The sequence below is a fragment of the Doryrhamphus excisus genome, linkage group LG15 (assembly GCF_037039965.1).
Source record: "Doryrhamphus excisus strain RoL-2023G ecotype Guam linkage group LG15, RoL_Dexc_Guam_v1.1, whole genome shotgun sequence".
In the NCBI taxonomy this organism is placed as follows: Eukaryota; Metazoa; Chordata; class Actinopteri; order Syngnathiformes; family Syngnathidae; genus Doryrhamphus; species Doryrhamphus excisus.
Window position 1 is genome coordinate 556,358 of NC_136371.1, and position 17,417 is coordinate 573,774.

The window sequence follows — 17,417 nt, forward strand, 5'->3', positions numbered from 1 at the left end:
GGGGATTGGGCGATTCATACATGTCAATCACTTGTTCGTGTAATCTGATTGGGTCACGAAGGGACGTGGGCGTTCTTTACAGTTTAACCGGCCGGTGTCTGTCGACAACTATGAGTTGGTCAGGGCCCTGGTGAGAGCAAAGAATGACGAACCATGCAGGCCTGCTCACTGAGGTTTTTATGTTATTCCAAGTTAAATGACCCTTTATGTCTAATTTACACATTCTCAAAAAGTTGACAGTGAATTTTTACGATGAAAAGCTGCTCATATGGTAAACCGTGACCACTGGGCACCAGCGCTGTATACTGGTTTTCCAAATATGGCGCTGAAAAAACATTCCAGGCCATGGAAGACAATAGAAAGCCAAGTTCAACCGAAACATTAACTTTTGGATTACACAGGAAACATTGAATCATCCAATATTGCAATTGCATACCGGTATCTTCTTTGGCTAGCTAGCTCATAGGACATATTTGGGACACACCTATTTTGACTACAAAACCCTCTAAAATTATAAAATTCTATCGTTTGATAATGTCTGTTCTACTTGGGATGGCTGTGTCTTCCAGCACAAGACGTGTGCTCCTGTCTTCAAGTAAAAAAACTCAGCAAACAAGCATCTTGTTGAGTTTTCGGAACAAAATTGAGAGCTAGGTATCCACTCTTCCGTCTGTGAGTAACGCTGACATGCGTGGCTAGCAAGGTGTCGTGTTAGTCCACCAGATTAATTTACAGTATCTTTTGTTGTGTTAGCTGCTACAATAACAATATCATAGTAGCTCGGTTAGTATAGAAGTATAAGAATATTTACGTAAATATGTACATATTTCCCATGATGTCATTGTTAGATAGCTCATATTAACTCGTTAAAATATGCTAATTTTGCCCCTGTAAGTGAGCCTGTTAAAATATGCTAATTTTGCCCCTGGAAGTGAGCCCTGAAAGAAGTTTGGGATTGCTCTGAACACTCGGTTTCAGAGGGCGTCGCAAAACTGTTCTTTTGTGATGTCACAGAGGGGCAGGCTACCTTATGGGCGTGGCTGTAGGCGCGATAAGCTCTCTGCTCTCAACCAATCTCTGCTTCCTTGCAGAAGAGAAAAATATCGAGACAAACAAATTATAATGTGCCACTTTATTAGAAAAGTAAAAACTCACTTTAATATTTTATGAAGGTTAATATAAAACATTACAATCTTTTGCATATCCACACTGTCACACTATATATATTTTTAATATATTCTTTTCCAAGTAAATCCTGTGCTTTGAGAACGTACATTGGCTACAGCTGTCACAGCAGTATTGGCCCATAATTATATCTGAAGACAGTTAACAAAAACATCTGTATGTGCATGGAGAGCAGGAAACATTTTGCATCCACAAATGTGTCTGAGATAAACATATACAATGGTGTGAAAAAGTTTTGGCACCCCTTGTCATTTTCAAGATTTTCAAGAATTTGAGCAGTGTTTAGGGTCATTGTCTTGTTGGGGGTCTCCAGCCCCGACGCAACTTCAACTTTGTCACTGATTCTTGAAGACTGTTGTCAAGAATCTGCTGATACTGACTGGAATCCATGCCACCTTCAACTTGAACAAGATGTCCAGTACCTGCACTGGCCACCCAGCCCCACAGCATGATGGAACCACCACCAAATGTTACTGTGGGTAGCAAGTGTTTGTCTTGGAATGCTGTGTTCTTCATCCGCCATGCATACCGCATACCTTGTTATGTCAAAATTACTCAATTTTCCATCAGTCCACAGCACCTTATTCCAAAATGAAGCTGACTTGTCCAAATGTGCTTTAGCATACCTCAAGGGACTCTGTTTGTGGCATGTGGGAATTCCATTTTATTCCCTATGTTCCTCAGAGTGGAACCTGACAGCTGAAATCTCTGAGCTAGCTTTTTGTATCCTGCCCCTAAACCATGATGTTGAACAATCTTTGCTTTCGGGTCATGTGACAGTTGTTTTGAGGCTACCATGTTGCTACTCTTAAGAGAAGATGCAACTTGCAACTGGCCACCTTAAATACCCTTTCTCGTGATTGGCTGTACGCAGGTCAAGGGTCAACGAGCTTACCAAAGAAATGTATTCAAATCAATAAAACAAGGGTGCGCAAATTCATGCACCCGACTAATAATTATTGCACACTTTCTGTAAATCCTATAGACTTCATTTCCGTTTCTTTGTCTGCTATATGATATATTAAACTGATCCCAACAACCAGTGATTTATGAAGGAAAATCTCCAAAATGACCAGGGGTGCCCAAACTTTTTCATCCCACTGTATTCCCTCCCCTTGACAAACATACTGCATACTCTATATTACACTGTGACAACATCAGAACAGCAGCAGTATTTTACACATTTACATATTCCGACTATAATTGTGCAGCGAACATCAGTCTCAATCGGTGTACAACAAATAGATCAAGATCAGTGCTTTGTTTTGGGAGAAAGAAAATGTGACAATGTGACACAAAGTGACAGCCAGGAAAAAAGGATTAGGCATGATCGTGGTTTCAAGCCAGCTTTGTCTGGGAGGCATCTCGACTGCTCTTTCTCATCCTTCTCAGACAGTAGTTGGGGCCAACGGTGCCTCGTTGCTACAGACCAGGCCTGCTTCACTCCACACTGCCGGAGTCCTTCAGAAGCGGACGTCAAAAGCTCCTCCCCCTGCACAGCGAGGGAGAGAGGTGAAGCAGAGAAAGCCATCTCTGTGTCCGGTATTGGGGAGTGAACACAGCTGGGGGAGGGAGTACAGTCAGGGGTGAAAAAGTGCTTCCTCCCCTTAAACTGGAAACGCACATGGCTAAACGTTGCAGTGTGCGTACATGTGCCTGCACAAGAGCATATCCCAAAGAGGAGGAGGAGGAGGAGGAGGAGGAGGGTTCACGGGGTCTGTGTCCATTTGCAGTGATCCACATCAAGCTTCATGCTAGTTGTCCCCCCTCCCCCACCCCTATCGCTTCTTCTCGCTCCGCCGTTGCAGAGGATAAACACGGAGGCCTAAACTCCCAGTGGCTTCCATCCCCTCCTCTTAAGTCACGGCTTTGGAAAAACACTGCTGTGCGTTACATGGCAAAAAAAGTACAACCAAAGACGTACAAACGAGAGATCAATAGAGTACCACGATATTTGTTTCATCTCCATATATCAATGCATGCACTTTTTGGATCAAGCAGAAGAAATTGCACCAACACACACGAGATTCATGGCAGTGGCATGAGCTATCCATTGTCCAAAAGCAGAGGAAAAAAAATGAACAGTGCAATTAAATACATTTGTGCATTTGCTTTTACATCATTTCTCACACGGCAACATTCATCGTTTCTGCTACTGACCTTTCCAACATTTACAAGGTTCTCTCACAGTGAGATTCTTCTTCGCTGCCGTTCCTATTCGCCTTGCACCCATTTATTACGCCTCCAAGGTCTTCTTCAGTCCACCATGCCTTCTTTTTAATGCTGCCCAAAGCTACTTGAAACATACATTGTTTATCATGGAGGCTGAGGGGGGGGGGGGGGGGGGTAGAAAGCAGGCTGAGGAGAGGGCGAGGGGCAATCGTCCAAAGGACACTCCATGCTTGTTTTCTTTGGAGTCCCAATTTTCTGTTGCTATTCCAAGTATCAAATGTAGAGGACTATGGAGAGCACTGGTTTGGACTTGAAGCCAGGAAGCAAACCCAAGAACATTTACAGCACATTAATACAAAAAAAAAGAGGACAGCCATTCCTGCAGAATGCAATAGTACAATAAAATCACATTTAAAAGGAATAAAATCATCTTTTTTGGAGATATGTATTTTAGAAGAAAGCATTCTTCCTGATGGTCTTTTTCTTACACGGAAACAATCTGGCGTTGTGAAATCTGTCACCCATATCACTCTTGCCCAACACTCTCACCAGCCCTGACCTGATCGCTTTACCCTGTAAAACGCTGCCAAGCGTGCGTGAATGTGTGTGCGTGTGCATGTGTGTGTGTGTGACGAGAGATGTGTCATCATGCCTCCAGCTCCAGAGATGTTTGTCAAATCTGAGCTGATCTCATAATTATATTGAGGATTTCTATATTGTTAACCAAAACAAACATAGATCAAATATTAAAGGGACAGTTTGGATTTTGGGCTGCACAGCGGAGAGTGGTCAGCCTCACAAGGGTGCTGGAGCCTATCCCAGCTGACTTGGGGCGAGAGGCGGGGTACACCCTGGACTGGTGGCCAGCCAATCCCAGGGCACATATAGACAAACAACCATTCACACTCACATTCATACCTATGGACAATTTGGAGTGGCTAATTAACCTAGCATGTTTTCGGAATGTGGGAGGAGAAAACCCACGCATGCACGGGGAGAACATGCAAACTCCACACGGAGATAGCCGAGGGTGGAATTGAAGTTGGGTCTCCTAGGTGTGAGACCTGTGTGCTAACCACTCAACCGCCGTGCAGCCTGGTGTCATATCACTTCATGTCAAAAAAATCGCAACTATCCCTTTAAGAGGGCTGCCATTAATAACCGTTAGCGGTCAATGTACTCAATGTCATTCATCCCTTCTGCTATTAAGATGCTAAACAATATATTGTTGAAATACACCAGTGCTAAATTATGGTACGACAATGGCTGATATTCCTGGCTTGCCTCATTTTGCTAAATTTCTATTGAATTTGCTGTGATTACGAATATAAATCAAGTTTTCCGAAACCTGAACGATTCATGAATTTCGCCCACACGGATGTTGCATTGTGAAACGGGGACAGCGGCCTGAGTTTCAGCCGTCCTCCAAATGACTTTGTTTGAACAAGCCGCCATCCCTCCCTGCCAGGCAACAGGTCAGTGTGCACAGGGAACCTGTTGGTGATGTTTGCTTAGGTTAAGCTGAGCTCCAGAAATCTCTGTGACATCCATCTGCTTACGTTACATAAGTGCTGTGAAGATGAGACACATGCACTCGTGTTTATGCGTCGCACTGTGGACTCCTTCTCCTAATATAGTAAGCATCATAGCTGCAGCTCTCCGTGGTTTGGAGGACGCATGCATGCACATACGTACATACACACTTGGGTGTGTGTGTGTGTGTGTGTGTGTGTGATCAAATGTGCTTCAGTTGTGAGTCAAACCACAGCAAAGAAACATTGTTCATACAAAAATAAAGATATGATGGACAACGATGCCTCACAAAAACATGTTTTTTTAAAGGTGTATAATCCAGTTTTGCTGTTTTGTTTATTAAAACACCTTAGTCCTTTTTGGGCTGAGGATGGTTCTGAACTACAGACCTGTGAAGCAAAGTCTGAACCTGGATTAAAACCCTGTTTGTACCTGATGCCAACACTAATTTGTCCTTTAGTCTGAAGAGGACATAGTACCTGCGTATCGCAACCCTTTGAAGACAAGTTGACATGAAGATCCTTCTCAAGAACCTTCTGGGTGGTATCTGCATGTCAGCCGTTACAGGCCGGTGACGTACATCTCCATCCCATCGTTGAAGGTGAAGATCGTCGTGGTGCTGGAGCTATTGCCTCCTTTCACGTCACTGATGGTCTCATAGAAGTTATCTCCGCCAGGCAGGCCTCGAACGGGCAAAGGGTTGGATGCCGAGCCCTGAGGCGCAGCTGATGGTGCCTGCTGTTTTTTCCTCTTCAGCGTAGCGGCGCCACCGCCGGCGTTGTTACCGGTGCCCGCCGGCTCACGTCTACGATGGGTGTCGAGCGTAGCGTACGCAGGGTTGGATTCCGCCGGTGCGCTCTCCGCCCAGGCCCGGTCTCCCGTCGGCTGATAGCACGGCTCCTCCTGGGAACGCGCCTGGGCCTGAACGCCTCGTCCCCAGCCCTTTCCTTTGTCCCCGCCGAATGAACGTGGCAGAGTCTTTGCTCCGTTGTTCTCCATGGGAGTTCTTTTCTTCTGGGTTTTGCACACCATGGAGTAGGTATCTGCGATCTGATAACACATACGAGATGGAAGTTCATCAGGACGTCTCTTGGATCCACAACATCCACAACATCCACACTCTATACACGTTGGCAGGACCAAATTCATTCTTGTCCTCTAAGGTGTTTGTTTGGTTTTAGGTCAGGGTTCAGGCCAGCTTATTGGCTTTGTGCACACATCTGAAATGTGATGGAAACAAAGTTAAAGTCTAATGTTCATTCATTCATTTTCTACCGCTTATCCTCATGAGGGTCGCGGGGGTGCTGGAGCCTATCCCAGCCGTGTTGGGGCGAGAGGCGGGGTCCACCCTGGACTATGTGTGAAGATGATAGAAAAGTCCAACTTTACTGAGCGCAGACAGCGGCGTGCGGCTGATTGTGAGGGCGTGAGTGTGCTATTGTGTTGGTTTTGTGCCGTAACCTGACCTCTTTTGACAGGCTTGGCTAAGACAGAGTCAACTGTGTTATCGCTCCGTTTAGAACGAGGCGGGGAGCAAGTATGAGCCCAACAGTGGACAGACCTGTTAAAATTTCACAAGCGCTCTGGCAATTGAACAGCAGGCTATGGTGCAAAAGGATCTGGACGCCGGCCAACCCACCGACTCTGTTGTTCCCCGATGGACTTTGCTCACATGTCAGTTGCTGTGCACGCACGCACGCACGCACGCACGCACGCACGCACGCATGCACGCATGCTGCACATGTCCAGCGTGTGCATGTGTGTCGACTGAATGCTGACATGGAAGCATGTGTGAGGTCATGTGGGGAATTCAGATCAACTCGTGTTGTGACCTCTGGCGTCTGCGTTAAAATTCCACCACCGGCTTTTAGCACAACACTGTAAACCCGAATGTTCAAAGTACTTCAATAAATGAAGTTATGCATACTCAAAGTTCTTTAAAAAGTTCTAATAACTTACTTAAGTTGAGTTCATTTAACATGTTCTTCCATTTTGAGTACTTTTAACTAATATGTTTTGATTAAATTGAACTATGGCTATATTAAGTAAGATGAACTTAAGAACATAGTTTACATACAACTTAAGATACTGTAAATCCGATTGCTCAAAATAATGAACAGGTATAAGTATATTAACTTGAAATGATCTTAAAAGTTCTACTTATAAATGTTGATTGCCACTTGCATTATCTGTCTTTTCTGTTTATTTAAATTGTAATTTTTGATTAATATGAACTTTTTGCAGATTTGTGTAACCCACTTAAAAGAATTTGTAGATACTCATAAAAAGTAACTATTAAACATGAATAAATCCATTGCATCAGATGGATTTGTACTGTGTAGGTTCCTATGGAAAGAGTTGAAATGAGAATGAAAATGAAAGAATGGCGAATGCATGACAGAGAGAATGTGAAAAAGAAAGCTATTTCTCTTTTCAGCCAAAAATTTAAAAAGTATATCTAATATCAAATCCAAATATTGAGTTTATCAACTCAAAAAAAATGTGGCCTCACTTTTTTTGAGTTCTGCTAACATATTGGGGTTTACAGTGAAGAGAAGCAGAATTTGGGACACGGCCATGTTGACCTTCAAAGATCCCAACTAACCAGCAGATCTGCTCCTGTGGCCCTGATAATCATCTGGATTTGCACATTTTCTCACACACCCCTGACTAAGTCCCGAAATCTATTTTGTCACCAATCTGTATGCGTTAGGTGTGTACATAAACTGTGCACGGTGCCGTATGTGTTTGCAACGCTGCACAGCAGAGGAAGGAAGTCACAAGACGACGGGGGATTTCAGAACTGGTCTGCAGCTGTTAAGGAAGCCTGTGCATTGTCTTTCCCCCTCCCCTTCGCCCATCTTGTTTTCTTTTATGTCTCCACTGCAGTTGACACAAATTATACGGGCGGCTAAATACTGTAAAATGGGCAACGCAGCAGTGAAAGAAATCAAACCAGACACCACAGCATGCATTCCAGGCCAGCGGCACAGTCCGCTGATCCTGCACATGTACCATTATTATGGCTTTGTTGAAGCTGGATTGGCTCTTTATCACAACTTATTCTCCTGTAAAGCTTCTAAATTGAAGCTGCACACCTCAACTATCCTGCATGACAGATCCCCGATTGCTTGTAGTTGGCCACGTGTTGCACAAGTGCAAAGCAAGCGCAAAGAAAGAAGGGATTGACTGTGAATGAAGGGGGGAGGAGCTGCTTCATGTGGATGTAGATGTGGTCTGATAGACAACACTGAGGCATGGTGCAGACAGTGCAGACTTCCTCTTCTCACTACCAGACATCGTCCTCCATATATAACCTCCAAATATACAACATAAGGTAGCCAGAAATACTTCAATAGTGAACAAAGCAAAATCAGAAATCTCTCCATACTCTTTATTGCTCTCTGGTTCTACCATATCTTACTTATTGTGTGGAAATATGGGATCATAACTATAAAAGCAATCTTCACTCACTAAATGTACTGCAAAAAAGGCCAGTAAGGATAATTCATAATGCCGCCTACAGAGAACATACTAACTCCTTATTTCTAAAATCACTAATACTTCAACTTGCTGATATAGTTCATCTTCAAACAGCTAAAATAATGCATAAGGCTAAAAATAAGCAATTAGCTAAAAATGTCATCCAATACTTCTCTACAAGAGAGGAGAAATATGATCTCAGGGAAGAAGTACATTTGAAACACTTCTATGCTAGGACTACGTTATGCTAGCCATCGCATTTCAGTATGTGGAATCAAACTATGGAATGGATTGAGTAAGGAAATCAAACAATGCACAACGATGAGCCAATTCAAGAAACAATACAAGCAGTTGATGTTTGCTAAATACAAGGATGAAGAGTCTTGAACCAGTCATGATGTGCTATATATATCACTATATTGACACTTACTATGGTACCCATTATGGCATTGGATGCTCATATCACCGAGTACTTCGCTACGTGATAAAAAAAACTTAAACTACATTTTGAAAGCAGGAAGTGAACAAATGTAAAATGTACAAAAACTACAAAAAATAAAAATAAAAATACAAAAAATCACAAATACAAAAAAGTTATAAAATAAAGTACAAAAAAATACTTACATCATATTGGGAAAGCAGGAAGTGAACAAATATAAAATGTACAAAAAATGTAAAAAAAATACAAAAAAATAAAAATACAAAAATCAAAAATACAAAAAAAATAATAAAATAAAGTACAAAAATACTATTTATAATATTATATTAGGAAAGCAGGAAGTGAACAAATGTAACAGTTAGTGATTGTAAAAGTACCAGATGGAGGGGTAGGGTTTAATAAGCTTTGCTTCTTCCTACTCCTTTTGGACATGTGGAACTGGGAACTGATTATGGGATGCACTCAATTGGAATCTGATGCATGTTCAAATGAAATAAAACCATTCCCATTCCCATTCCCATTCCCATTCCCATAATTAGGAAGAATAGGTCAGTTGGAAATGCAGTCCCCAGTCCCCAATAGGAAGCTGAGATGAAGTATTTGGCAGCACGTGATGCTGATGTTGGGTCCATCTGGTGAGTGTATGTTGGAGAATGATAGCTGAGTGGAGATGGGGGGGGGGGGGGGGGCTGCAGTCAGAGTATGACAGACGGGTCACAGGGCAGATGACGGTATGCCCGATCAAAGTGCCCCCCCCAATTCTAAACACATAGACCTGTGTGCCTGTCTGTATTTCCTGCAGGAAAACCATCTCCCCTCACAAAGATCCACTACCTCTTTTGCGGTTGGGGGCAATGGGTGCCCCTGTCCATTCTCTATGCGGTGTGGGGGTGGGTGCAGGGTGATGATTTCATCGTCCTCTGGTGGCTTCCAGATATACTGCTCGCCATTTCCCATAAACACTGGCTCCTGATAAACATAAGTCACATGATGAGGTCAGGTTGTGATGACCAAATGACATCACAAAGATTGAATCCAATTGCATTGATGAAAAATAGGATCGATTGCTTTTCCTACTTTAGACATGACTTGTTGATGCATGCACAGCGACAAACCTTTACGACAAAGCTGGATGCAGACGAGTCAAAGAATAGTCATGCTTACTGTACATTATCATACAGACAATAAGGATATGATAACGTCACAGCAGGTGGAACCAGTTTGAGACCAATTAGGAAGTGTGTACCGGTGTGTGAACATGCGACTCAGCATGATTCAAATTTGATACACTCCCCCGCTTGCAAGGCGAGTAATCGGAGCCAGAATGATCTGGCTTCAAGATGTGAACATTATTTATCAGGCAGCTGGCTACCTGTTTGCCATTTCTAGACGGACTCGCTGATCGACTCAATGGGAGTACACACACGCAGCTGGCCCACTTCTTACGTAATCCATCTTTACACGCCATGCAAGCTACGCTAATGCAGGATCCACATCTGTAGACTGTGACCCTGATTTAACAAATTAAAAGTCCAAGCCATCAGCTAATAATGCTTTTATATTCAAAATGAAACAACTCAACTATAATATGTGCTAGCAAAAGCACAGGAAAGGATCAATCTGATCAATGTTCCTCTCACAAGTGCCCTTTATAGCACAAAACATAGCATCTATTGTACAATATTGACAATATAGCGCTTTTAAAAACCTTTTGTGGGAATGTATGCAATAAGTTGTACAAGTTGTGCCCACTATACTGCATATAAACAAATGCTGGACAGTCTGGATCCAACATGTCAATTGGCAAAGTGTTATTTAGTAGACAGCGCCCTCTAGTGTTTATTGTGTAACCTCCACTGTGATTTTTCCCCCCACTGTCGGATTGGGATACCTTTGGGAAGGAGTGCAAGTGAAACGGCTCTAGGGGTTTGCGTGGAAAGTCCTGACTGCGATGAAGCTGTGGAGGAGCTGCCGAGGGCGAATCGCTGACGCTCGATTGGCTGTCCGACTGACTGTCGGCGCCGTTATTTTCCTTCCTGCTTGTCTTCTCAACCTGGGGGACGCCATTCGGGGAAAACAACACACATTAAACATAGATTCAATGACACATCTGGACAAAATAAAAATATGTGAAGTTTGAAATTCCATAAAAATACCGCGGTGTTGCTTTGACATGAGGCGTTTAAGCAAAGAATATAGGGAAGTATAACCGTTAGCATGCTGAGCTTATTTACCTTTCGGAACTTGCGAACTGAAGCATACTCTGCCGCGGTGGGATCATGGGTGGCCGGGGTGTTGACGGAGGACTGGGGGGACCTGTTAGCCCCACTTGCCCCGTTACCTCTCGCAGCTACTGTGCTAATAATAGCGCCGTTCCCTCTGCCACCCTGTGGGGAAAAGACGTATGTAAGAATTTGTGCAATAAATAGGGCAAGCAAGTGTGAGGGTTGAATGAGGAGGTAAACAAAGAAAAGGCAGGATTATTGAATAAAAGGAACATATTTAAGAGCAGGTGATGAATGTGCATCGCGTCTCCATGGAGGAGACGTTCCATGGCGTGTTCACGCTTTCCACCACGCGTGTATCTACCTACATTTCCATTCCCATTGCGGGCTCCGTTGGCCTGAGCAGGCGGGCTTTGGGCCGCCCTGGCTAAAGCTGGAGTGTTAGCCGACATCGGTGGGGGGGCAGTGGGCGGTTTGGGGCCCGTGTCATTGACGCTCTCATACAGCCCGTCATCCAGGCCGTGGGTCGGGGTGGGATTAGTCCGCAGGCCCACCTCGGTGTAAGTGTGGTCTCTGGCCTCGCTTCCTCCCCCATCGCCTCCCATGTCCCCTTCTCCCCCCTGGCTGGACCCCTGAGGGCTAGTGGGGATCTGCGGAAGCTGGCGCCCTTGGGAGGGCCTCAGGTCCGTCTGGGAGCGCCGACTGTGGAGCAGCAGGAGGTCCATGCTGGCTGGGCGGCTCTTGCTGACAGCTGCAGGAGAGAGGAGGTGGAGGAGAAGCAAAGGCTGTCAATCATATAAGAGCTTAGCATGGAGTTGTCCATCTGCCCTGCAGGGTTTACCGCGTGCTCGATTGCCACGGAGATCGTACTCACAGTTTCCGTTGCAGGGGAAGCGATTGATCTCATGCAGCCTGGTATCCGATTTGCTCATGGAGTTTAGTTTCGGGTGTCGAAGGGTTCCCTGCTGTCACACAAGTGTCACACACAGTAAGGCCACATTCATTCCACAGCTCATTTCATATACGCTAGGGATGCTTCCATCAGGTATCGCTATCAATACCGTGCTTTTTCACTGATATCACCCGATACCGATCGGCAGCTGACCGATTGAAGCACCCCTAAATGCTACAAGCTATTGGTGGAAAATAGCAGAAAGCCAAAGTCCGTCTTACCATGTTTACTGAGGTCCCTTTCTCTCCAGCTGAAGGGTGCTTGCTCTTGCTTTTTCTGACAAGCATCAAAGTGAAGAAGGTTAAACGGAGCTGGTGGAAATAGGAAAACATACGCTCCCAACACATGATATCAGCATCCCTGTCTAGTCAGCACAGAACATCAACGTGGTTGATTGATGAGCTCGGGGATGAGCCGGATTTCACAATCCGCCCATGCACCGTATATCACGCCGTCTCCTTCATGCTAATTCCCTTTACTATTTTATCTATTCTTGCATATGACAATAAAGAAAGTCTAACCTATAACATGTTGAAAAAGAGAGAAACGCTTTGAGGGGTAATTAGGGGTAAATGTTGAAGTTCGCCCCCACATCTCAATTCTCTCACATTTGAGAGCGAGGGGCTATCACATATATTTATATTTATTCTCCAAACAGTTGCAGACATCTTATGGACACTCCTGGTGTGTGTGTGTGTGTGTGTGTGTGTGTGTATGTGTGTGAGAGTAAAATGCCCTTGAATTACGTAAATGAGCCTCAACATTCATAAAAATGTTGAAAACCTTTAAATGTCTTCATAATAATAATAAATCATGGCTGCATGGATGGATGGTCATCTTAAAAGAAAAAAAAACATTTTCAAATCCCTGGACGCAAAATAGAGCACTTCCCCTTTAAGAGAGCAGGGGATGTTAGCATTAGCAGTGCAGTTTCATGATTTCCACTCTGGTGCCCTCTGCTGTCTCCTTGCAGCCCTGCTGGAGATCCCTGCTGGAGATCCCTGCTGGAGATCCCTGCTGGAGATCCCTGCTGGAGATCCCTGCTGGAGATCCCTGCTGGAGATCCCTGCTGGAGATCCCTGCTGGAGATCCCTGCTGGAGATCCCTGCTGGAGATCCCTGCTGGAGATCCCTGCTGGAGATCCCTGCTGGAGATCCCTGCTGGAGATCCCTGCTGGAGATCCCTGCTGGAGATCCCTCCTCCTGCTCAGTTGAGCAGCACACCAGTATCTCATCTAGTTAGTTTTCCATTCCGTCTAACTAACCCTTGTCAGATCCTAAACTCACGTGGAAAAAGGCAAGTTTAAAAAAGGTGTGAATATAATCGGTAGTTGACTACGGGTGCTTAGGCTGTGGTCCAGGAGGTAAAACACAGCTGAAGATACTTGATGTTATGATGATGAGTACAGCATCAAGGCTTTGTTCTGGGGCCAAAAGACCAACCCCACAGTGCGCAGTACAGGTTCATCAGAGCATCAAACTTTCTTGGAAAAGCCATTGATAGAAAATCAAATTGTATGGTGTTTATGACACACCTTACCTCCAATAAATTTGTTAAAGTTCTGCCTCTAAATTGAGACCAAAGCAGCTGAGTTCCTTTGCTTTTGTTAGCCAACAGTTGTGCCCCAAGCAGGTGACAATAAGATGCTCTGGCCCTGGCCTGTCCCCGCCGTGCTTTGTAAACATAATTTCATCCGAGCAGACACTCACAGACAACTCAAATTCTCCCCACTGCTGTGTAGATACAGTAGAACTCATATAATGCAGGTTGGGGGGGGGTATACAGTACATAAGCATGGATTTATGTATATGCTGTGACCTATGAACAAAGATGGCGGCAGTTGAACGTATACGTCTCTGGAAGTTGACCACATGAAGAAATGGAAGTCTTGCAAAAGTCCGCTCACCTTTGACACCCCACGCAGACAAGGACGATGAGGATGGTGACCACGAAGGCTGACGCTGCTGCGATGGCCCCCAGGAGCAGCAGGTTTTTGTAGGGAGGGTCCTCGAGGTTTGTCCCTTCTCTGTCAGCCATGATAGTCTCTCCCTCTCGCGCCCGCTCACTTCCACTTGAGCTCAAACTGCCGTACAAAAACCCTCTGCTCAGGAAAACCTGCAGAGACAGAAGGAAGAAGAAAGAAATGGAAGATAAGACGAAACGCTGCAGAGACGGAGCGATGCTTTGTGTGGTCTGCCTCTGGCTTTCTGTCTCCGTCTCTTTCTGACATTTCAGTTGCTATTTTTGACTGTTGCAGAGAATACTGCACAGAAAATAGAACACCTAACAAGGCAACCAGGATATGTGTGCCAAAAAGATTTACCGACACGTGATTTTTTCCTGTGGTTAAAAAAAAGAAAAAGATTTGGTATGTTCTATTCTTGTTTGGTCAGAGATTGGTTGTGTTCGTGCCTCAGGATAAAGCGAGTAGCCCAGTTTGGTGTCTTCCTGGTGGAAAGACCAGATTGACTGTGATTGCATTTAACTAGGGTTGGACCATACGGACCTTAGCGTTTATCACGATATGACAATACTATCATAACATTCAGCTACAAACCTTAACCCATATACCGTATTTTCTGGACTAGAAGTCGTACAAGGCCAAAAATGCATCATTAGGTAGAAAAAAACATAAGTTGCACTGGAGTGTAAGTGGCATTTTTTGCGGGTAATTTATTTTACAAACTACCATATTTTCTGGACTATAAGTCTTTTCGCAGTATAAGTCGCACAAGGCCAAAAATGCATAATTAGGTAGAAAAAAACATATAGTTTAAGTCGCATTTTTTGCGGGTAATTTATTTTACAAACTCGCGTATTTTCTGGACTACAAGTCATTCCAGAGTATAAGTCGCACAAGGCCAAAAATGCATAATTAGGTAAAAAAAAAAAACATCCATAAGTCGCACTGTAGTATAAGTCGTATTTTTTGCAGGTAATTTATTTTCCAAACTACTTGACCAAAACAGACATTAGGTCCTCTTGGAAGGCAAGTTGTACCAATAAAAGAATAGAGAACAGGCTGAATAGGTGTAAGATATGCTAACACAATGCTTATTCAGATACACTAAAAATAAACATGAACACAAAAGGTGTCCAGGGTTTATGGAACATAAACACTTTTTTCATTTATAAGTAGCTCCGGAGTATAAGTCACAGGAACAGCCAACCTATGAAAAAAAGTGCCACTTATAGTCCGGAAAATACGGTAAGTAAATACACTCATATAAATAAACCCGTTTCAACCCGTCTCGTCACACATCATCCGGAGTCCGACGCAGCCCCGCACACAACAAAAGTTCCTCCTGCACTAAAAGTGGTACTCATCCCAAAATTTTGCCCACACTCACAAACACATCAGGTTGGAACCGGGGCTTTATCACCGATGCCTGACGGATGATCACATCGCGAGCCCCAAATGCCGAACCAATCTAAACTTTTTAAAGAGCCCCCCCAGTGAGACATTTTTGAGGCACGTTTTGCACGACTGGAAACAAACCTTAAACCCAGCAACTTAAGAAAAAGCTGTGGTTTTCTGGTTATTAATTCATTAATTCATTATATTGTTATATTTTATTCCACCTAGCCCTTTTCCAAAGCATTATTAATATACCATTTCATTTAAATGTAATCTGTTTTACATATATAGTCGCGTATCGGCTTGTCGGCGTTGAGTTGTGACCCCAGGATGCAGAGAGCAGGACCCAGATGCAGGGAAATTTTTTAATAATATATTGATTTAATATTTATATATTTTTATAATAATTGCGCTATGCAGAAGTGTAGAAACGGCAAGTGGCCAAACCAAACAAATGATAAACAATGTACGGACAAAGGAAGGAGCGCACACCTGAACTAAACAGGGAACATCAAATTAGAGGCAAGTGTGTGAAACTAGTAACAGGTGAGAGAGAACGGAACGGCACAACAAAGGAAGTGACTCCAAAATAAGGGCATGGAAACAGGAAGTAAGGCACAGAAGGGACTAAAGAAGCTGTCACGGAGGCTAACCAGTTCCACTAAGCACAATGTCAATTTCCTATTATTGGATTCATTGTCAAAAACTTTGGTAGAATACCAAAATATTCAATAGCTGCAGCCCTCATGTTTGTTGGTGATAACCAACACTCCCCCCCCCCATATGGTCTTTTCTCTGGTGTGTCTGCCTGACCCTGCAGAAATGGGAGGCGATGCACAGCGAATGAATTAGGTCTCAGGCAGCCCTTCATGGATCAGACAGGCAAAAGAAGAAGAGTGTTGGTGACGAGAGACCGGAGCAGACGAGTGGGATGAAAGGTTTGACAGGTGGGACAAGGCGAGGAGGTCCAAGTGAAGACGGGGGGTTGGGGGGGGACAGGACATACTTAAAAGAGCGAGTGTGATAAAAGCTTAGGAGGGGAGACAAACCACAGCAACGAGATGAAGATGGAGACAAGTGAAGGAAGAGCGGGGAAGCCTATGAGAATGTGTGACGAGCACAGGGAGGGGATGTGAGGAAAGGAAAAAAAGGCATGCGGCAACGAGAACGAGGTCACCAGTGGTCTCTGCCTGCATTTCGTCAGCGGCGTGTGGACTGGAACAGCAGAGAGCGCCAAGCAGGATGGCAGCACACGTCTAACAGGATGTGGAGCAGAGGCGATACGAACATGACGTCTGATGCTGCAATTTCAGCATCTGCCTTCATTATGAAATATAATATATTCTTGAGAACAACGGAACTCCAGCAAACTGGAATAAAGATGCCTGTTATGACGGTGATGAAGTGTGTTGATATGAATACCGATGGTGATAATCAGGTCATAACGAGTACAAGCAAGCAGCAGAACTGAGAGCAGCAACCAAGACGCCCGAGACGCAGTGCAACCACAGGGTGGGGAGTTTCCTGCATGAGCGCTCAGAGACACGCGCATACACACATCACATACAGTATGACATATCTGGCAAATATGATGTCATAATAACATATTTGAATGTGGAACAAAATTTCCTTTATAATTCACCTTTTGTTATATTATCTTTATCTTGTATGATTGTTATTGTTTTCATTGAATAAATGCAAAAGTAGCTTTAATGGAGAATGTCAAAATATGGGATGTTAACCTCAGCTATTTTGTATATTTAAAACAAATATCCGTCACCGAACAATGAAGTTCACATATGGTGAATAAAGTTTTTCAAAGTTTTTTGTTTTTCAAATTGATATTTCTATTTAGTTAAATAATGCTTATTTCAAGCATCCTAAAAGGACTTTTTACTGATGTTAGTTACTTTGTTCCACAAAAATACTCTTGTGATGGTGGATAAGTCAGGGACTGGATACTCTGCATTTTTCCACAGCTAATAGAATGGAACATTTGAGCAGGATCTTGATACATCATTTCATTTATTTGTTTTTTATGTTGTTGTTTTTGTAAATTTAAAGCTGAAT

General features: G+C 43.8%; 1 protein-coding gene across 2 annotated transcripts in view; it reads right to left on the reverse strand.

Annotated features, from left to right (window-relative positions):
• Positions 1–4,164: 4,164 nt before the first annotated feature.
• The window catches only part of LOC131104658 (uncharacterized), a 31,553-nt gene continuing 18,300 nt past the window's right edge, over positions 4,165–17,417 (reverse strand). The window contains exons 2-9 of one of the 2 annotated variants that reach the window (XM_058052071.2): positions 13,896–14,104; positions 12,211–12,265; positions 11,912–11,999; positions 11,406–11,788; positions 11,047–11,199; positions 10,704–10,865; positions 9,647–9,781; positions 4,165–5,940 (exon numbers count right to left, since the gene is read on the reverse strand). In XM_058052071.2, the coding sequence (XP_057908054.2) occupies positions 5,452–5,940; positions 9,647–9,781; positions 10,704–10,865; positions 11,047–11,199; positions 11,406–11,788; positions 11,912–11,999; positions 12,211–12,265; positions 13,896–14,026 (1,596 nt within the window). In that variant the 5' untranslated portion in view covers positions 14,027–14,104 and the 3' untranslated portion in view covers positions 4,165–5,451. Of the gene's footprint in view, positions 5,941–9,646; positions 9,782–10,703; positions 10,866–11,046; positions 11,200–11,405; positions 11,789–11,911; positions 12,003–12,210; positions 12,266–13,895; positions 14,105–17,417 lie in introns of both variants that reach the window. The other variant, XM_058052070.2, reaches the window with a different exon arrangement.